The 23,681-nt window shown below is 34.6% G+C and overlaps 1 protein-coding gene across 5 annotated transcripts in view; it reads left to right on the top strand.

Moving 5' to 3' along the window:
* side-VII (sidestep VII transmembrane protein) overlaps positions 1 to 23,681 on the top strand; it is a 1,783,907-nt gene that overhangs the window by 487,316 nt on the left and 1,272,910 nt on the right. For all 5 annotated transcript variants that reach the window (XM_073992696.1, XM_073992713.1, XM_073992706.1 and 2 more), the window contains one exon: positions 7,924 to 8,034. In XM_073992696.1, coding sequence (XP_073848797.1) covers positions 7,924 to 8,034 — 111 coding nt within the window. The remainder of the gene's footprint in view (positions 1 to 7,923; positions 8,035 to 23,681) is intronic.

Below are 23,681 nucleotides of genomic sequence, written 5' to 3' on the forward strand. Positions count from 1 at the left end.
TTGAACTATAATGACCTACATCGACTGATCTAGTTCATACGCTCTTTTCAATGAATCGTTCAATTGAACTAGTTCGTTCATGAACTTTACAACTCTAGTTCTGACTTCTCTGTCTCTCTGATGAGGTATTTTTAATGCCGTCATTTCTATTTTCGAAATTATTGTCTGACCCTGACGGCATTAAAGGAACTGCTTTTCTTGTTTCAGAATAAGCACGAGGTGCACAAGCGCCTTCAAAATCATTAAGAGTGAGTGTAGAAGCTCTTTTATGATCCGTCCCTTTACTTTTAATGTCGGTCATCCGCCAAATAAATTTTTTAATCACATCTTTCATCTGATTTACAAAAGTTCTTGAGTAATGTTTGTTTTTACTCAAGGTGTGAGATGGTGATTGGAGTTCCCTTTCATTCTTCTCGAATTCCTCTCTTAGTTCCGTGAAGGACTTTTCTAGTTCGAGAGATTTTTCGAAAACTGCCTCCCCCCATACATTTTTATCAATGGTCTTGTTTAACTCAGTATAGAGCTCTGACATGGCTTCTTGCTTGTTAATGAGTTGTACAGGATCAATTATTATTATTTTTTTAGGATGCAATAGATTTAAGATAAGATTTAATTAAATGGACGACTTGCCGCTTCAATCTCCTTAAATTTTGTTGCTGTTTTCTTTTTTAATGATTTTTTTATTTCTTAATTGCGCGGCGCGGGATGTTTTTTTTTTTTTTTTGTTTTTATTTTGTTTGTGTTGCACTTTTTCCTATTTTTTTATTTTCACTCTTCATATATATGATAGTTATATATCTCTTTTCATTTATATATATATTTTTTAAAGGATTTTGAAATTTCACAATATTTCAAATTTTACAAGGAAAAGCTTCATTTTATATGTTATATTTTTTTCACAAAAATATTTGTCTCTTTTTTCACAAAAACAAATGTATTCCTTTACTTTTACTATTCTAAAGGGTTTTCACTTATTTATCTATTATTTATTTCACAAAAAATTATTTTTTTTCGACTCACGGCGCGCGTTCACAAAACTAGGGGTCACCAAACTGTTTATATACTTACTTAGTTTCTAACACATCGACTGAGCACACGATGCTCGAGTAACTCCCTAAACGATTTCCATTCTTCCATCTTCCATTGAGCACTAGGATTTCAATGGTTAGAAACTTAAAAGTAAGAGACATTGACTTGAACTCTTTCCTGGGAATACCAAGGTAACTATCTTTCAAATTGACAAATACCTCTGTCAGTTCATCTTGGCCGAACTCTTTCGACTACTCGAAAAAGAATCTTTCGGCCGTGTTGAACCTATCCCGAACTTCTTCACGAGGAATATTGTTTTCCGTAGCATCATTTATGCTAAATTCCAACTCATTGAGAGCGTATTTGAAATGCATAGTCAAATACGATGCAGAGTTCTGACTTCTCTGTCTCTCTGATGAGGTATTTTTAATGCCGTCATTTCTATTTTCGAAATTATTGTCTGACCCTGACGGCATTAAAGGAACTGCTTTTCTTGTTTCAGAATAAGCACGAGGTGCACAAGCGCCTTCAAAATCATTAAGAGTGAGTGTAGAAGCTCTTTTATGATCCGTCCCTTTACTTTTAATGTCGGTCATCCGCCAAATAAATTTTTTAATCACATCTTTCATCTGATTTACAAAAGTTCTTGAGTAATGTTTGTTTTTACTCAAGGTGTGAGATGGTGATTGGAGTTCCCTTTCATTCTTCTCGAATTCCTCTCTTAGTTCCGTGAAGGACTTTTCTAGTTCGAGAGATTTTTCGAAAACTGCCTCCCCCCATACATTTTTATCAATGGTCTTGTTTAACTCAGTATAGAGCTCTGACATGGCTTCTTGCTTGTTAATGAGTTGTACAGGATCAATTATTATTATTTTTTTAGGATGCAATAGATTTAAGATAAGATTTAATTAAATGGACGACTTGCCGCTTCAATCTCCTTAAATTTTGTTGCTGTTTTCTTTTTTAATGATTTTTTTATTTCTTAATTGCGCGGCGCGGGATGTTTTTTTTTTTTTTTTTGTTTTTATTTTGTTTGTGTTGCACTTTTTCCTATTTTTTTATTTTCACTCTTCATATATATGATAGTTATATATCTCTTTTCATTTATATATATATTTTTTAAAGGATTTTGAAATTTCACAATATTTCAAATTTTACAAGGAAAAGCTTCATTTTATATGTTATATTTTTTTCACAAAAATATTTGTCTCTTTTTTCACAAAAACAAATGTATTCCTTTACTTTTACTATTCTAAAGGGTTTTCACTTATTTATCTATTATTTATTTCACAAAAAATTATTTTTTTTCGACTCACGGCGCGCGTTCACAAAACTAGGGGTCACCAAACTGTTTATATACTTACTTAGTTTCTAACACATCGACTGAGCACACGATGCTCGAGTAACTCCCTAAACGATTTCCATTCTTCCATCTTCCATTGAGCACTAGGATTTCAATGGTTAGAAACTTAAAAGTAAGAGACATTGACTTGAACTCTTTCCTGGGAATACCAAGGTAACTATCTTTCAAATTGACAAATACCTCTGTCAGTTCATCTTGGCCGAACTCTTTCGACTACTCGAAAAAGAATCTTTCGGCCGTGTTGAACCTATCCCGAACTTCTTCACGAGGAATATTGTTTTCCGTAGCATCATTTATGCTAAATTCCAACTCATTGAGAGCGTATTTGAAATGCATAGTCAAATACGATGCAGAGTTCTGACTTCTCTGTCTCTCTGATGAGGTATTTTTAATGCCGTCATTTCTATTTTCGAAATTATTGTCTGACCCTGACGGCATTAAAGGAACTGCTTTTCTTGTTTCAGAATAAGCACGAGGTGCACAAGCGCCTTCAAAATCATTAAGAGTGAGTGTAGAAGCTCTTTTATGATCCGTCCCTTTACTTTTAATGTCGGTCATCCGCCAAATAAATTTTTTAATCACATCTTTCATCTGATTTACAAAAGTTCTTGAGTAATGTTTGTTTTTACTCAAGGTGTGAGATGGTGATTGGAGTTCCCTTTCATTCTTCTCGAATTCCTCTCTTAGTTCCGTGAAGGACTTTTCTAGTTTGAGAGATTTTTCGAAAACTGCCTCCCCCCATACACTTTTATCAATGGTCTTGTTTAACTCAGTATAGAGCTCTGACATGGCATGTCAGAGCTCTTCTTGCTTGTTAATGAGTTGTGCAGGATCAATTATTATTATTTTTTTTAGGATACAACAGATTTAAGATAAGATTTAATTAAATGGACGACTTGCCGCTTCAATCTCCTTAAATTTTGTTGCTGTTTTCTTTTTTTTTAATGATTTTTTTATTTCTTAATTGCGCGGCGCGGGATGTTTTTTTTTGTTTTTATTTTGTTTGTGTTGCACTTTTTCCTATTTTTTTTAATTTTCACTCTTCGTATATATGATAGTTATATATCTCTTTTCATTTATATATATATATTTTTTAAAGGATTTTGAAATTTCACAATATTTCAAATTTTACAAGGAAAAGCTTCATTTTATATGTTATATTTTTTTCACAAAAATATTTTTCTCTTTTTTCACAAAAACAAATGTATTCCTTTACTTTTACTTTTCTAAAGGGTTTTCACTTATTTATCTATTATTTATTTCACAAAAAATTATTTTTTTTCGACTCACGGCGCGCGTTCACAAAACTAGGGGTCACCAAACTGTTTATATACTTACTTAGTTTCTAACACATCGAAATAAAACCTATAAATGTATATAGCAAAATGAATGTCTCGACCAGCTGAGTTGATCTATGTGTGTCACTCCGTCTTTCCATCTAAACCGTGTAATCACGCTGCAGGTCGCAATTTGGTTAGATCGTCACCAAATTGTGGGTGGTGATGGGGGTCTTGGAGGGAAGAAGCCTATCGATGTTGGTCATGGTACAATCATTACAAGGTAGAACACAGCAAACATATGATTACAATTTTTTTCTGAGGTCCTCCTATTTTGTCAAAACAGTTTTGATGAGGTTGATAAATACTACAATAAAAATATTTAAAATCAAATTGGAAATAAAAGCCAAAATACAATATACGGAAATAAAGAAGACTTCAACATTTACAATTGGGCCAGTTGAGTGGAATAGGCTGCCGCTTTTTGTTCTGATAAATGTGATCCATTGATTTCATGGTGTTTGTTCTGGTGACAGCCGCGTACCCTTATGAAAGTTAAAAAGCTAAGTTCTAGTGCTGCTGACACCCATGTATTTAGTAGAGTTGGGCAATCTCGTTCAATTGAACGATTCGGCTCACTATCTCGTTCAATGGACACCGGCAATTTCTTTGACAAAACTGCGTATACTTAATTTCACACGTTGGTTTTTATGATTTTACTCATTCGTTTTTAAACGATGACAGTGATCCGGATCGTTCAATTGAACGAGATTGCCCAACTCTAGTCTTTGATCGCTGCTAATTCTATCAGGGTTATTCAGTTGTCGGTCGTGTCACAGTGGAGACTGAACTTCCCGGCTGTTGGACCAAAGATATTCTTCTTTCCAATTATGGCATTAAAACCGCATTGAACAGTGATCTGGATCGTTCAATTTAACGAGATTGCCCAACTCTAGTATTTGATCGCGGCTAATTCTATCAGGGTTATTCAGTTGTCGGTCGTATCACAGTGGAGACTGAACTTCCCGGCTGTTGGACCAAAGATATTCTTCTTTCAATTATGGCATTAAAACCGCATAGAATAAATTTAATGTCACAGCCAGGACAAGGATCATGTGTTCGTTCTAAGCGCTCGTATAATATATGTATACATATGTATGTATTTTGTATGTTGGCCACTTCTTCTTCTGTGGTTGTCAGATGTTTCAATGTGATCGCAAATAAAACTAATGTTGAAAAATTTAGTTTTTATTCGAAATATAGCAATTCTTTCATACTTGTGGTAAACGTCAATCAAACTCATGATTTATGTCATGGCAGCCATAATACAGTGCAACACCTAAGTTGTGACGTCATCCCTATCCAACGTAATAATTGTATGGCAGTAATATTGTTCTTGTACTTTGCACTTCAGGTGCGGATTCGCAAAACATGGTCCCTAAACCGTTTGCCGTAGTCAAGTTAAAAAGCGTTAGGTTCGGCCGGCCCGAACGTTTTACACGCTTTCTGAACTAAAACTGAAGTCGAGCGGTATCGTTACACGGAGGCCTATACCACAACACGGACCTATATACCCATTTTTGGTAGAAATGTTTTTTTTAATTGCAACCGATTCGGGACTGAGAGCAAATGGGACTGATGCCTTAAAAATTCGTTAAAGCGCGTGTCGCGTTATGTGGTGGCTATAGCAAGACGTGGACTTATGTATGTAGCCCATTTTCAATGTCAAATGTTCTAAGGAATACATTTGACCAAAATTGTTGTCCATCCACTTCAATCCGTTCGGGCGATTGTTTGATCTCCACAGACAGACGGGCGGACATGGCTATATACATGTGTATATGTATATCTAAAAGGATTATTACATGTAAGCGTTTTAGTAAATGGAAGGAAACTAATTATATTTTAATTAATGTAAACAATACAAGCTTTCATGTTTCATTCTTATATGAATATCTCTGGTTATGGTAGGACTATTCCAAAAGGAAAGTCGGTCAATGGAAAAAGAAAAGACTCATTTTCATTGATGCAAAGTAGCTTTACGTAGGCGATCAAACAACGGAGATATCGAAATAGTCATTAATGCAGTTTTTGTAATCACGCTACAGGTCAAGATTTTGATAACATCCACAAGAAATTTTGGTGGTTGAATGCGGTCCCACAGAGGAAGAAAAAATGTTTATCAGTGAAAAGCTTATATACAGGGAAGGTTAGGTTAGGTTTGGGGATGTGTAGTCAATATATATTGACTACGCCACTCGGATACCTTTCGGTCCATTGTGATCATCCATAAATCAGAAAAAAGAGGTTCAGAATTACCTGAAAAGACAAAAGAAGAGAAAAGTCAAGAAAAGAGGGTGGGGTTGGGAAAGTAATAATACTGGATTATTAAAGATGAAGATGTAATAAAGAAAGGAGGATGGTTTATTTGGTGATGGTAGAAAACCGTCAGAGAAGTAGTTACGCTTATGGGTCGCGTCGTCCCAGCCAATTCAAATTTTTGATGATGTTTATGATTGTTGGTTCCAGGTTTGAGTAGAAGGTTAAGCTTGGAGGAAAGCATACTCCCGTTAATCTATATCGCTTTCGAGTTAACATCGGGCAACGACATAAAATATACTCAATAGTCTCCGTTTCCTCCTCATCTTCACAGAGCCTGCAATAGTCCACGCCATCATCCTGCCATTTGCCAATAAAAGCTCGGATGTTCCAATGACCGGTAATGACTCCCGTCAATACCCTGATTAATGATTTGCTCAGAAACTAATACAGGGAAACTAATACGTATTGCAAAATATAATGGATTTTTAAGGAGGAGGTAAAAGCTTAGATTTTTTTCTTTTAAATAGTGTTTTAACGTGTTGTGGACTTCCTGTAAGTTGCATGTTTTCTTAGTGTGCTTTGTAATGCTAATATCAGGATGCCCACCAGTGCTCAGTGGTCGCTGCCATTGGCCAAAATTAAAGAAATGAAAGTCTAATTTTTGGTACCAAATGGGTTCATATATACTCCTAACATGTTAAAGTCCTCTAAAATAAATTTGTTATGAATTACTTCCTAATGTACTCTTTGAGAATAGCAGCAAAAAAGAAAAATTTTAACAGGTTGGATTTCGAGGTGAAAAGTTAGGTGAAAGTAAGATATTAATTACAAACTATATGAACTCTATATTGAAGAAACCAAATTGCGGCTAGGACCCTAAAAATACCGAATATTGGGCTGTACCGATTTTTGGGGACAACATCAAAGGGGGGACCTACATTAATCGACAATTTTCTGGGGATAACCTACCTCCAGGAAATACTAAGTGGTTTTTCTGCCATTTCGAATTAATATCTTATATAAAACCTTCAAAATTCCGAAAATCTCTATCAAAACGTGGATCCAATTCAAACATTTTTTTCAAGAAGGTTTTCTAACACTAGGGAATACCGATAGCCAAATTTTAGCTAATTTCATTGAAAGATGTGGTCAAGACCCCCAAAATGCCCCTCTTATCTGACCACGTACATTAACGTAATTGGCATGTTGGCCGATTTAACCCGCTAAATTGGTAGGTTTTTATTTTGTTTCGTACATTGTTTTGTTTCGCCATGCCTATTAATTGCATCATAAGATAAACGGTACCTTTGTTCGTTACAATTTGGAAATATTTTGGCCACTTCCTTCATATAAGTGGAACCACCGTTGATCAACTCGAACATTTTTTGCCGTGTTAAAATTCCTGTTTTCAATACAACAAGAAAAAGAGCATAGAAATAAGTGAACTGTATATGTTTGTTTATAAAATATTCCTCATAACAAATGAGGAATAATTAATTAGTGGTGAAATGAAAAGTTATAGAGCGTAATTCATGTTATTATGTTTATATGTATTAGTGTTAGAGACGAGAAGAAATACTTACCAGTCGGCCCTTGCTAGAGAAGTGTTTTATTCAAAGAGCTGAATACTGGTTAAGCATAGATAAACATACATTCGTTAAAGATGACAAAGCAGAGAGGAGAAATTAGTAAATTCAGTAACGTACAATACACTAGATATAACTAAGTAAGGTTAACATTTAGGAGAAAATAAAAGTAAATATACATTCTATAGATTATTGCGCATATTAAATTGGTTAAACGAAGCTTAAACAGAGGCAATAACATAAATTTTGATTTTTTTTCTAAATTTGCAGGTGGCTAAAACCCCTTAGCATACTTGTATATAATTATCTAAAACATTTCAGCATTAAAATTATATTTTTATTTCAGAGCCACCGGAAAAAGTTGTAATATGGGACGATTCTGGAAATGAACTATCAACAGTCGTAGGACCATGCGCCGAAGGAGATATAATTTCACTCAAATGTGCAGTTTTTGGAGGTAGGTGCTCTTTTGTTATCTTGAAAATGTTTATTCTAGTTGTTATAACTGAAAATTTTTCGATAGTACGGTTTATTGGAAATCTAGGAGTTTGTTTAATAATATCCTGCAGGCAACTATCATAATAATAGATGTACTTTCGACGGTTTGCCATTATAAGCTCCATGAGCCGTTATTAGACTGAAATAACATGCTTCCTCATATTATAAGATGCAGACACCTTTAATTATAATGTATTTTAAACAGAATGAAACTGTTAAATTAAAAAATAATATGTGCGTTTTGATGCGAAGTAGTTGCACTGTAGCTTTCATTATATATGGTCAATGACCAACCCAAAAAAAGCAATTGTTCTGGTTGATTTGACCAAAAAGATTTAGACTTAGATTTTAGATTTTTATTTGTTTTCTTTCATAAAAATATGTAGGTACAAAAATGATTAATTAGTTTATCGCAAAGTGTAGAGTATTGCACATATCGAGTATTTACTGTATTTTATATTATATGCAGAGCCTACTGTAATATTACCGTTTAGTACTCTCACATTCGTTGTTTATAAAATACCACTCAATCACAACTATTTTGTATAACAGTTATGGTTGGTGAACTTTATTCTCTTTTGTAAACAAAAATAAAGATTCATTAGAGTTTGGACTTTGATCTCAACGGTTGTTTTTATTTATTTTCGTCTGTTTGAAAGGCATTACATTGGCGACGAGGAAAAAAGTTTAAAGTTGTTGTTTGTGTAAATACACATAATAAGTAAATATCAATCCATTTTGTGGAAATAAATAAAAACAACAACAATCAGTTTTGCTGAAATTTAAAGAAATTTTATAAAACAACAACGAGTGAATGCCGGCTAAGATGGAAGAAACTGCCAACCAGAGTTTTAATGGTGCTCCAATAACCGTCCTCCAAAAGTCAAATGTGCCGGAATTCAACCCTAATGTGGAGTCGTGGAATGTTTGGAAGGAGAGGTTGGATATTCATTTTTGTAAAATTAATTGTTCGGACGAGAACACTAAGAAGTCGATTTTGTTAAAATCAATTGGTGCAGTGCCGTATAGGGTTTTGCATAGTTTATGCAGTCCGGAATCCCCAGTGTCCAAATCGTATAAAGATCTGTGTGATATTTTGGATACACAATATACCCCACCAACTATTATATTTACTGAGCGGAAGAAGTTTCATTTGTCTACCAAGGAGGAAAATGAGTCGGTTGCTGAATGGTATGCCCGTGTAAAGACATTAGCCCTCAATTGCAAGTTTGGTGTAAGTTTGGATGCCTTTGGATGTCAATGCACTGTGAATTTAATTCATGGTCAAAGGTTTGCAAAACATAATTGCGGTTATGGTGGTATTGGTAGTGGCAGAGGCAGCGCTAGCAGCGGTAATAGAGATAGTGGTGGTGGCAGCAGTAATAGAGATAGTGGTCGTAACAGCAGGCGCAACAACAATAGCAGAGACAGCAAAAGTGATGGTGGCAAGAAATATGCATGTTCTCATTGTGGCTGGAGAAATCATAGCTCTCAAATATAAAGAGAGCAAGTGTCATTCTTGTGAAAAAATTGGTCATTTGGCATCGGTCTGCTACAACAAGAAAAAGAGTATTAATTATGTATCAAATGAAGTTAATGATGTTGATAGTGATGATCATGATTATAATAATGTTTTCAATTATTCCATTTTTAGTGTGGCTGAGAAAGAAAATGGTGATGTGTATTCTCTGAATGTTGTTGTTGATGGTGTGGAACTAAAGGCAGTGTGTGATACAGGTGCACCATGTACATTGTTGCCGATATCTTTTTTGGAAGAGAACGGAATTAAGAGGAAATTGAGATCGTGTAAGGTACCATATGTTGATTACAATGGTGTTAAGCTAAAATTGGCTGGTGAATATAATGCAGATGTGACATATCAAGGTAATACCAAATCAGTTGTAGTTGTTGTTGTTGATTCGAAAAATCCTCCGTTGCTTGGTCGATCGTTTTTACGAGCTTTTAATTTTGAGCCGTTACAAGTTAACAACATTCAAGTCCCTGAAATGAACATGACAATTGTCAATCAGTTGAAGAGTAAATTTTATGAGGTTTTTGATGATAAATTGGGAAAGTTTAAAGGATGTACGATTTCGCTAAAAGTTTTTGATGACGCAGTACCAGTATTTTGTAAACCAAGACCATTGCCACTGGCTTGGAAAGAGAAGGTTGAAAAGCAATTACGTCATTTAATTGCTTCAGATGTTTTAGAACTGGTAGATAACTCGGATTGGGGTACTCCCCTTGTTCCTATTTTGAAACCGAATGGTGATTTGCGGTAATTATAAGGTCACATTAAACAAGTTTTTGGTCGATTTCAAGTATCCTCTACCTAGGATTGATGAAATTTTTGCTTCGTTGGAAGGTGGTGAAGTTTTTACAATGCTAGATCTTTCTTTCGGCAGCAATTTTTCAAAAGACAATTGAAAATTTGTTAAGAGATATACCATATGTTGTGGTGTATCAAGACGACATAACTATCACTGGAAAGAATATGAGTGAGCATATTTTGACACTAAGGCGTGTTTTAGAAAAGCTACAGTCTTCGGGATAGAAACTAAATATTAAAAAGTCTACCTTTTTCCAAAATGAAATTTCCTATTTGGGATTTAATATTGATAGAAATGGATTGTGTAAAAATGATGAAAGGATTTCAAGCATTATGTCTGCACCTATACCCTGCAATATTTCCGAAGTCAGAGCTTTTGTTGGAATGGCAAATTATTATTCAAAATTCATCAATAATTTTGCAAATATTATGTCTCCCCTGTATACTTTATTGAGTAAGGATGTTCCGTTTTTATGGTCTGACAAATGTCAAGAGGCATATGATAAAATTAAACATGAAGTTACATCTGATCAGGTTCTGGTCCACTTTAACCCTAAATTGCCGTTGATTTTGACTACTGATGCGTCGAATAATGCTGTTGCTGGTGTTCTATCACATAAATTTTCTGATGGTTGTAAACCAATTTCGTTTGTTTCACGAGCTTTAACCAAAAGTGAAAAAAATTATAGCACTTTGGAAAAGGAAGCCCTTGCTATTGTGCTTTGTGTTACAAAACTTAAGCAGTATTTGATTGGAAATACGTTAATTTTGAAGACTGATCATCGTCCACTTTTAACAATTTTTGGAAGTAACAAAGGGTTACCAACAATGGCGTGAGCGAGAATGCAGCGTTGGGCCTTGGTTCTTTCTGGTTTTAATTATACCATTGAATATGTGAAAGGATGTAAGAATGAAGCTGATTCCATATCCAGATTACCTCAAATAAATTTTGAGAGTGATCATAATGAAAACTCTTACATCAATTTTGTTGAATCACAAAAAGAATTTCCGTTGAATTTCAAAGATATCTGCCGGGAAACCCGAAGAGACCCGATTTTATCGAAGGTTGCAGCCAGTATTATGGACGGGACACTTCTAAGTTTAAAAGATCCCATGTTTTCAACATTTCGTGAAAAGTATATTGAACTAACTGTAGAATAAGGTTGTGTTCTATGGGACTACAGAACAGTTGTTCCTCAAAAATTGAGATCCAAAATTTTGGAAGATTTACATTCCTCACATTTAGGAATAGTCAAAACAAAAGCCTTGGCTAGATCGTACATATGGTGGCCAGGTATTGATAAAGACATAGAAAGTCTTATAAAAAACTGTTTACCCTGTCAAAAATTGCAGCCCAGCCCTGAAAAAGGCATTTTAATACCCTGGGAGCCTTGTGGTTCAGTATGGAAACGTATCCGTGTCGATTTTGCTGGTCCAATTAAGAACATTCATTTTTTGATTGTCATCGATTCGTATTCAAAGTTTGTCGAAGTCTTTAAAACTAAAGACATAACATCTTCCTTTACCATAAGAAAGCTAAGAGAACTGTTTTCCAGGTACGGATTAGTGGACACACTTGTTAGTGATAATGGATCACAATTCACTTCATCTGATTTTCAGACATTTTTATCCTTAAATGGAATTAAACACAGTTTAACTGCGCCTGGACATCCATCCACAAATGGACAAGCCGAAAATTTTGTCAAAACCTTTAAAAAATCTATTTATGCAAATTTGGATCAAAACAAAGATGCCAATATTGATCAAATTTTATGCCGATTCTTAATGGATTATGGGAATATGATCCACTGCAGCACTGGTGAGTCACCTGCAAAAATATTTTTCGGACGAGAGCTCAAAACTAGATTCAGCAATCTCAAACCCCCTGCCATAAAAGAAAAAATAATGCGTTCGCAAGAGAAAAACATCTTACATCATAAAGGAAATCGCAACACAACTTTTCGCGAAGGTCAAAAGGTTATGGTTCGAGATTACCGAAATCCTAATAAACCTAGTTGGACACAAGCTACAATTACACATCAACTTGGACCTCAATCATACTCGTGCACATTAAGTCACAACAACATCATCAAACGTCAATTAGATCAAATCAGAGGTCAACCTGTACAACAACAACAATCCAACAACATCATGATTCCGTCAAATAACAACAACGAAAACAATGCTATAGTCACACCTCCATCAACAACTGAAGATACTTCACACACTACAGGAAATCTCAGACCACGAGCAGGAGGTAAAGTTGTTAAAAATACTTAAAATAAATTTCAATTCAGAAATTTTCTTTTTTTTTCTCCTAATGTAAATAATAATTTCATGTTATAAAATTGTAATTTAAAATAATTTTGAATTTAATTACTCATTAAACAACTTTAGGAGGAGCATGTAGAGTATTGCACATATCGAGTATTTACTGTATTTTATATTATATGCAGAGCCTACTGTAATATTACTGTTTAGTACTCTCACATTATTTCTTTCCCTCTCATTCGTTGTTTATAAAATACCACTCAATCACAACTATTTTGTATAACAGTTATGGTTAGTGAACTTTATTCTCTTTTGTAAACAAAAATAAAGATTCATTAGAATTTGGACTTTGATCTCAACGGTTGTGTTTATTTATTTTCGTCTGTTTGAAAGACATTACACAAAGATAACAAAATAAAGTATTTATATTAATTTTCTCGTTTAGAGTTAAGCTTGATGATCCTTTTTCAAATGTAACTTATCCACTTCTTCAAACAATCCGTATCCCCACACTTGTGCTGCATAAGACTGAGTTGATCTACATACACTTAGAAATATTTCCGGTTTAATCAAGATTCAGTTCCAAGTTGCATTATTACAGGATTTTGATTTGCTATTTCTATTGTAAACTTGTTTTGTAAATTCCATTTTTTGTGTTAAAATTAGGCCTAAATAACAAAATTCATTTACTACTTCAATGCTTGGTTCTGAAATTGCTATTTATCATTGTTAGATAGCCGGCCTCCATTACGGAAAACCATAATTTTAGATTTTGATAAGTTTACTATTATGTCCCATAGCTTACAATATTGTTCCAACTTTATTATCATATTTTGTAGTACATTTCTATCATCCGCTAATATAATTCATCATGTCGATCACTAGACCGCCTTCCAACCAATCGTAAATACCATTTATACAATTTAAACAGCAGAGGCGATAGCAAGCATACTTGACGGACTCCTGTGAAAGTGTTGAAAGGTTCGGATAATGAATTTCCTGCCCACACAACTGACTTCGTACTCCTGTATATTTTTTCGATAAGATTGATAATTTTTGTTGATATATACAAATTGTGTAACTTATACATCAGACGTTTTCTGCAAATCATATCGAAAGCAGCAGTGAAATCTACAAAGAATGCGTATACCTTTTTCTTTTGATCAAGTTTGAGATGAACAATAGACGCCAAATTTAATATATTATGCACGATCGAGTATCCTGGTCTAAAGCCCGCTTGGAATTCGTTCATAATGTTGTTTTTCTCTACCCAAACGTATATACGTGTATACGTTTGTTTAGAATTCCCATGAGTATTTTTGCGGATGCATTCATGAAAGATATCCCTCTGTAGTTACTTGGTTCGCTGAATGCTCGCTTTTGTGGATTGAGAATATAAGAGATTCTTCTATGACAGTATCTATTTTTCCTGCGCTAAAAATTATATTGTACTGTCTTGCCAGCTCTACCAAAAATTCATGTGAGGCATTTTTCAAGAACTCATATGGCACTCTGTCGATACCTGGAGCCTTATTTTCTTTTGTGCTTCGTAATATGTCGTTTGTTTCACGTACATCTAGCTCATTATCAGTACGATAGCATATTGCATACTGGATATCTTTTGCGAACTGTGGAGAGTTTTGCTTCAAGTTCTCTTATATATTCCTTCTTACGTTCATTACATGTTATTTTGTATGCTTTTACAGCTGCTATGTAGTTATTTTTATCATTGTGACGACGTGTTTTCACTTTGAAGCTGGGGTAGGTTCAGCGGGGGACAGGGTTGTCACAAGAATTTATTTTTGATTTGGGAAGGAGAGAGAAGCTCAATGTTTTTCATAAAACGTTATAAACAATTTATTTAATAAAAACACTTATCACTACACATAAAACATAATCCCATTGTCAGGACAATACACGACGACGAAGTATTTGTGCGAATTGTTTTGAAATGCCAGGATCAGGAAGATCGATGAAGAATACGGGGTTGAACGTTGGACAACTCGTAGTTGTAGTGGCAGCGGCTTAACAATGCGGCGGCCCTATGAATATCGACGAATAAGGGTGGCAGCGGCTTGACAATGCAGCGGCCCGATGAATATCAACGAATAATGGTGGCAGGGGCTTGACAATGCGGCGGCCCGATGAATATCGACGAATAATGGTGGCAGCGGCTTGACAATGCAGCGGCCCGATGAATATCGACGAATAATGGTGGCAGGGGCTTGACAATGCGGCGGCCCGATGAATATCGCCGTTCAGTCTAGTATTCCGTCCGCACATCTAGATAATAGTTTATATTGCAATCGTGAAAGAATTTCCATTAGAACTGTTGCTGTCAGGCGATACTCTACACAATTAAAAGTGGTAGCATTTTGAAGGCTCCGTTTCGGAGAGGGTTCACTTTTATTTGATTCTTCAAGATTAGAATTTCTTTGGGGATGATCATACCGATCTGTGCGATAAAATTATGCTTAGAATGGTAACTTTGTTGGTTAAAATTCTGTTGATGGCGCGGCGGCTCCTGCCGTCCAGGATTTGGAATGCACTCTAGGTCATCGGCCAAAGCAATCAACTCCGACAAAGACGTAAAATCCATACGACGAATATACCATTGGTAATCCGATTGTGAGTTTCTGAAAATTCTCTCTAATTTTTGTTCCTCCGTCATACTGGTATGTTGCATTAAATTTTGAATGGCCAACACATATTCTTTAAATGGTTCTCTGGGTCGTTGGGTTCGCCTTCTGATTTCATCATGCAGCTTTTCGAAATACCGTGGTCGCAGGAAGAAGTTTAAAAAATCTTGTTTGAATTCACTCCATGTTGTCCACTGGCCGTGATTATTTCTCAGCCAGATTAAAGCTTTGTCTCGAAGCAATTCCGGCAAAATCTTTGTTAATTGATTTAAATCTACTGCATACATTTCTGCTAATTCTTCGACCTGCTCAACGAATCCTATGGGATCTTTACCATTATCAAATCGAATGTTCCATTTGTGGATTTGATCAAGGATAGGCAGTTGACGCGTCTGATTATTGGCTGCATGGGGCTGCATTGTGGCGCATTCTCCGTATTGACAGATGATGCTTCTTTTATTTGGTTCATTTATTCTTTTACTCACAATAGTTGTTTTGTTAGTTTGGCACACACTCGACGATTTTGTAGGATCAACATTTACCTCTTTAATCGGTGATGACACTATTGATTTAGAATCACACGGCGTCAGCGTTAGAATTGGTAGCGGGGTAACGAAACGCGTTGTCGGGACTTGCCAGGACTCATACTCTCGTGCTGGGTTTGTAATTCTAATAGTCTTGCTACGATATTTTTCTCATGGTCGTCGTGTAGAAATTTGGCCAATCTTTTACGTAGGTCGTCTACTTTTCCAGTCGCATCAAGGTTGAACTCTCTTAAATACGATATTAGATCTTCTTACTTGAGCAAATAAGCCCATGACAATTTTAACCCATCGTTTTCCATTTTTTCGTAGATTTTCATTTTAATGAATATATTTTCCACTTTAAGTTTTTTTTCTTGGAATTTTGATTTCTTCTAATTTTTGTCATTTGTTTTTAAGCACTTGATATTTGTAATTTTCTCATTTTCTCTTCTTTTAATGTCCCTGCTCGGGCTCCATTGGTACGACGTGTTTTCGCTTTGAAGCTGTGGTAGGTTCAGCGGGGGCCAGGATCGTCACAAGAATTTATTTTTGATTTGGGAACATGAAGGAGAGAGAAGCTCAATTTTTTTCATAAAAGGTTATAAATAATCCCTGCCAACATTTGCTATCTGTTTATTGTCCAATGAGTCACTTCAATTAGATTGCACAAACGAATGCGATAGTCGCATTCTTATCCAAAAAGATAAAGCTCTCGGGAAGAACTGTTCCACTCATTAGATACTTTTTTGAGTGTCTAATTGGACACTTCAGAAAGTTATTAAAACGATAATATCGGTGGAGCAATGGTAAGCATGCTCGCTTTGCAATCTGAATGCCCGGGTTCGATTCCCAGGCCAGTCGACATTTTTTTAATGACAAATCTTTTTTTAAGCTGTAAAACATTAATATGAGCTAAAAACTTGATAAAAATAATAATAAATAAAAAAAAAAACAAAAATTTATTTTGATTTTCTTTTATAATTCCTTTTTATTTTATGTTTTGTTTTATTGTTGATGTTGTGTCTTTTAATCCTTTGTTTGGGTTATTTTTGACTTTTTGGTTTTTTATTATTTAACTTAATTCATTATTTATATTTTTATAATTGTTTCAGGAATTGTCGCTTATATTAATTTTGTCATTTGAAAAATGTGATGTCGGCTGACCTGGTAATCGAACCCCGAATATTCAGATTGCAAAGCGAGCATGCTTACCATTGCACCACCTGCGTATATAACCATCTGTGTACAAATGTCTTATTTGTTCAACTTACAACAATTCTAAAAATAAATGTAAGCTGTCTAATTTGTATCCAAATAAAGGATGGAAAATATATATGTCTATCTAATTGCCATCCTTCATTGGGATATGGGATAACAATGCAATTGTTATTGTATATTAGACAAATGTCGCATTTTTACAGAAAATTAGACACCAAAAAGATCCTCATTTATAAAATTAGATAGAACTCACTTCCAATTGCTGGCAGGGATTTATTTAATAAAAACACTTATCACTACACATAAAACATAATCCCATTATCAGGACAATACACGACGCCGAAGTAGTGGGAAATTGTATTGAAATGACAGGATCAGGAAGATCGATCCGTCCGCACAGCTAGATAATATTTTATAATTCTATATACCCACCCGTCGCCGTGGTTCAGTCGCGTCGCTCAGCTAGAGAACACAATGGTGCCTCAGTGGACAAAAATCGAAAAACGTTTTGTCGACTTTTTTATAATTTTACGCTTTCATTTTATTGAAACCACTTCAAATAGAACAATCGTGAAAGAATTTTGTCGATATATGGTGTTACTATAAAGTTATAGCTCCTCAAACATAGACAATTTTTCATAGGTAGCTTATATTGAAGTTTATATAAAAAGGGCCACATGTTCAAGGAACTGTATTTAAACAAGTTATTAAAAATATTAAAACTTTAGATTTGGGAATTAAAGAGTGACCAAAAGACTTCCTTTTTATGAACAAAAAAGTTTATATAAAATGTTTATACATAAATGTTATGCATTACTCACAAATTTCGCTTCTTTCATGGAGCGTATCTAAAAATTGCAGCTTCTGCCATTTGGTACATGAAACAGACATCCCTTTCGAATAAAAATATGCAAAAATTACATCCGACAAAATCCGATTCTTTGAGATACAACTACATCTTCATAAACAGTGTGTTCAAAAAATTCAAGTTTCCTGATTTTGTCTCAGTTTACCAATTCAGTTTATTTGACTGTCTCATGTTATTTTTGTTAATAGGTGATCGAAAACGCTTAAAAAAGCTCGAATCTGAAATAGTTTTGTCGATAGTTAATGCCACTATTTTGACTGGAGTGGGATCTTGTTGTTAATGTATGATAAATTCAGCCAACAACCTTTCTAATTTTAGACAAAGTTTATTACAACTTTTGAATTGGGAACTAAAGAGTGGCCATTGGCCTTAAAAAGTTTATATTGTCATGATAATGACTCTATCTTCATTTAGTTGGCATGTATTTTCGGATATTTCACGTCAAAAAATTGAGATAGAAAACCGTTAGATAGAAAATCTTTAGTATACAATTTATTTTAATTTCAAACCAAATATGTATCAACTCCAGGCAGGGAAAGAGGGAATATTAAAAACAAAAGTACCGTCATATACGGGGACAACATCCAAATCAGAAAACAACATTGTTTAAATGTGTAGAAAATATCGCATATTAAATTTGAGGGCTACTAAACTAAAATTGTCTGTCGCATATTAAATTTGAAAGATATTCAATTAAAATTGACCGATTTATTGCAAAATAGGGAAAAGATATATATGGGAGTTATATCCAAATCTGAACCGATTTTTGTCAAAATTAGTAAAATTGATTAGGGGCCTACGAAAATAACAGACATTCAATTAGAAGGCTATTCTCTTAAAATTGACTGAGTAATAGCAATATCGGGGAAAGATATATATGGCGGCTATATCCAAATGTGAACCGATATGGACCAAAGTTATTAATTTTTAATTTTTATGCCCTCATATGTACTTGTACAAAAATGCATCATACTAGGTTAACTCCTTCTATTTTTGGTCACGTTTACAAGGAAGCGGCACAACTGTGCGTCGCCGTGGTTCAGTCGCGTCGCACAGCTAGAGAATAGTGTATATTGCTATACACCCACCCGTCGCCGTAGTACAGTAGCGTCAACACAGCTAGAGAATAGTGTATATCGCTATACACCCACCCGTCGCCGTGGTTCAGTCGCGTCGCACTGCTAGAGAATAGTGTGTATTGCTATACACCCACCCGTCGCCGTGGTTCAGTCCCCACTATGAGCCAAGGAATATTGCTTAGAATACTTCGACTCAATTCAACCAAGGTTGCGCGTCGTTTCTTCTAACCAACCACCTTATCTCAGCAATCATCAACGGACGAATGTCACGAGTATGTGAAAGGCACCTCCTTTTATACGATTTCGCCAGGTCAACTGTCAATCGACGACGATCACTTGAACTGTCACTACATGCAAACATCACTCCAGTACCACTATGTACCGCTAGGGGCTCTGCTTAATTGACATGCGTATTTAATTTATACTTCTACCACTAGGAGTTTTGTTGTGACCGTTAAACTTGAATGCAAATAAATAATTCATATACGAAAACATGCTAATTTAAGATTCATGATAATTTTATGCAATGGATAATACGATGAATAGTGTAAATTATGATGAAGATTAAATAATGATCCCCAAAAACGAACTATGAGACTTTTGGGCGTTACATCATCTTGCATATCTGTCTTTCGGAATACATTAAGCATTTTGAATGATTGTTTAGCTTTTTCACATTTGCTATTAAACCACGTAGACTTAATTGCTCTGGGCTCTTTTATTTGCTTCCATTTTACGGCAGACTGGGGAAAATATTCGACAAATCCTTTAGACAGTTTAAGTCGACATTGAACTCTGTTGTTTCCACTGCAATTTTGGTAGCAAATTTAAAGTTTTTGTGTTCTCTGTCCATTTTTAAGCTTCAATTTATATTTTACCATATTTTATTATCAACTTCAAATTTTCTTATAAGTTTTAGTCCACTTTCATCTCCATTTGTTCTGTCATTTAAAACTACTAGTCCGTTATCTTCGCAAAACTCCATAAATAGTTTACCTTTTGTATTTACTACAGTATCTTTAGATAATCTGGTTTCTAGGCCTGCCTTGAACTCGGACTGCAAACAGCTTTCTATGTCTTGTTGGAGGTTTGCTATTACGTTCAGGGAGCAGCGCACATTAATCTTTTCTCAGCGTCCCATCTGAACAATTATCGCCAGTTTTCATTCTGTCGTCCCTAACATTTACTGGATGTTTCTTGCTGAATGCATTAATTGCTTTCTCATCTTTATCAATTCGATCTTATCCATCCTTCGCTCTATATTTAGATCTCTCTCGATGTATATATTAGATCCTTTTAAATTGACTGTTTTGCCAAGAATGATTTCTGTATCGCCTTCTGCCTCAAATTCAACAAGGACTGCAGCTGTACCATTTCTTTGATACAATGTTCTAACTGCTTTGATTCGTGTATCCATATTCACTTTTAGCACATCCTGACATATCTTTCTTATTTCATATACATTAATCTGTTGAGAGTTGATTCCCTTATTATCAAGTCTTTCCGTTTAAGACCAGTTTCCAAATCAGTTAGTCGTTTCTTTATCATGACGTTTTCCTTTTTGAGTATCTCCAAGTCGTGTGGCAAATCATCCTTTAACTGCGACACTTCTTCAGTCAAAATTGTAATTCGACCCAGGATTTCTTCATTACATTCCTTTATAATAGCCTTCAGACTGGCCACACTTATATCCGAAACCCAATGTTTGTTGTTCATTTTTACCAGTTTGAATTTGTTCGTTAATTCTCCTTCTGGAGTCAAATTATTCGCTTTCCGTTTTTCCAGCTTGTTTAAAATAATAAATTCTTTGAGCCACTGTAATATTTTAAGCTAACGAGAGCGATCAGCTTTGTTTTGTTTGTTTGTTTATCTTTATTCAGCAACCGGTTAAGATACAAAATATTTTGTTGTGTAATTTTGTGAAAATGTTGCAGAGTTTTTAATATTTTATAGTTTATTATTTTACCAAACGATCGAACTATTGGTCTTCAATATCTCAATGGCGGATTATTGTTCTCCACGGAAGGTGTTATATATAAGTTCCCGACTGGTCCTATTTTCGTCGAAAGGATAAAATTTTCCGGAGCACGCAACAAAGGATGTGTACGTATTAACAACCAGCAAGATTAAGATTTGACCCAATAACATTATGTATGACATTTTAAGACGATCGGTTAAGGTTAACTCGTGCCAACCAGGCGACGATTTTTAAAAGTCTTTTGATATTGCTGTCTTCTAAAATTTTTGTTTTTAAATTTTGAACTATTTGAGGTATATTTTACTTAATTAACTTAAAGTAAAGTCAGTTAGTTAGAAAATTTAACTTAGACTTATGTAGAATGGTCCCGTATAGAAGGTTATATTAAAATTCTATAAAATATGGAAAACTTCCATAAGGCAACTTTTATAAAAAAAGGATAAGTGACTACACATTTGAGGTTTGCATATTGATAATCAAGGGTAAATGCTAATTCGACATGTTGAAGTGAACATAAAGCTTACAACATTTAAGATAGAGCTTTCAAAGAACTTTATACAACTCCTACGGTTTAAAATCTATGTAACTCCTAGGAATTTTGGATTATATGAAGATGGATTATATCGGTCTACGTTTTGAAATCGCCCTATAGAACGACACGGCCATATTTTCGGTATTTTGGTGGCATTTGCTTTTTTTGTGGAGGTACAAATCTTTCTTACATAAGTTTTTCGAAAAAACTCCACGTTGGGATAAAGCAGCAATAGAATTACATTGCCAGATATTTTGTATTTGGTCTTCACAAACCGTTTTTACAGAAAATTGTAAAATTGTGTGTTCGTGAATCACGAAATCTGGTAAATCATCTCTATACAGTTGACAGATGTAATTTCGAATTTTTTGAGATTTTGCCATTATTTAAGTTTGCAACATATACAATTAACACTAAAATGTTTTTAGTTCCCCAATAATTCACCAAAAATCATTGCATTGACCGAAACCTCAAATAATCTTTTGTAATTTGGATATATTAAATTTAATTTAAATGCAAATTAAATTGATTGTTGTAAATAAAATATTATTTAACTTCCATTTTGTCAGGAAATGCAAAAATCATAAGTCAACAATAAAAGACCCAGGGAAATCTGTGGGGACAATGAATTTTCTTAAATTTTTTGCAAATGTTCGCGGATATTTCGGGAAGCTTTTAGGTTTTATCCTGTTCTGCCATGAGAACATTCAGAATTGATGCGAATTATTAAAATTTGTTCTGCCGTTCTTAAGTTATACGCGTTGTAACTAACATCATTTCCCGTTATATATACATCACATATAAGTTACATCAATAGAGGTTGTTGTGAGTTTAATTTTATTTGATTTAATTTTTATTTGATTTAATTTGTAAGTGTTGATTTTATTCGACTACAATATTTTTAATTATGTTATGCGAGCAGCGTTGCTGGCTCTTAAGCTGGAAACACATACAACGTTTGGGTAAAGTTTTGTGTCGTTTTGGCCGTTTTTACACTGTTGGGCATGATGCCGAAAAATTCAAATTCATTTGAAATATATGCCGACAAACAGATAAACGCTGGACTTTCGTATCGTCGTCGCCCTGTTGTTGTTGTTTTTTTCTCGACGCCCAACGCAAAACTTTAATCAAACGTTGTATCTGTTTTCAGCTTTATGTTGTTGACTTGCGACGGCAGAGTGAGTGTTACTTTTTGTTTTGAAAATGTTCTTCCCACCAAACTGCAACATCAGCATTTTATTGTATTTTACTTTCCAATCCAATTTATGAACTGTTTTTCCATGGCGTCAACGTATTGCAGGTTCTGTGTATTTAACCTTTGCAAATATGGCAAACTCAAAATTTCTTCATGGCCTGTTATGTTAACGAGTGTTGACACGGCCGGTGCTAGAGATTTTCTAACATAACTTCTTAAGTTCCGGTATGTGGAGTTATTGATCATCATCTCATCTTCAAATGTAATAAGGAACGTCCCGGTTACTAGTTGGCCATTGATGGTAACCCTTTTGTTAATGATGATGATGCCGTCATCAATAATTGATAACGATTCGAGATGGCTGGGACGTGTGGTACAATGTGCCATACCCCCTGAGTGGAGTTGTTGAGCGTAAGTTGTCGTATTTTGTAGTTTTTTACAAAATGTTGTTGTAAGTGTAGCTCTGCAGTTTATGATGGGTATAACCTGGTCGCCACATTCAGCTATGTTGTTATTATTGGCAAAATTAAGGATGGTATTGTCGTGCTGGAATGGATGTATGATAATCCTCTTACAAACTAACTTAACTTTAGGGTATTTAATTATGAAATATAAAAAATTATTATTTAATAGAACTTTAATTTGGGATACTTCCATAAGGTCAGGAACCGTAATATTGGTAGAGTGTTCATTTACAATTTTATCCAAATCATTGGAGTCTAGGATTGCCGGATTAATTATTCCGATTTTTGTAAGTGTAACTGATAACATCAGGGTTTCAAGCTCGGCAATAATGATTCTATTTCGGGAAATCAAAGATTCATATAAACTTTCTGTATTCATTTGTTCTGGTTTTGTGTTCTTTACTAAATTATTTACAGCGTCTGTTAATTCATTTATTTTTTCCTGCGTCTTTGTATTGATTGTTATTTGCCTATGCTCTGACTCGATGAGCTCTTTTTGCCTAAATTTT

This window comes from Musca autumnalis, unplaced genomic scaffold (assembly GCF_047663935.1).
Source record: "Musca autumnalis isolate F117 unplaced genomic scaffold, ASM4766393v1 scaffold_1, whole genome shotgun sequence".
Taxonomy (NCBI): domain Eukaryota; kingdom Metazoa; phylum Arthropoda; class Insecta; order Diptera; family Muscidae; genus Musca; species Musca autumnalis.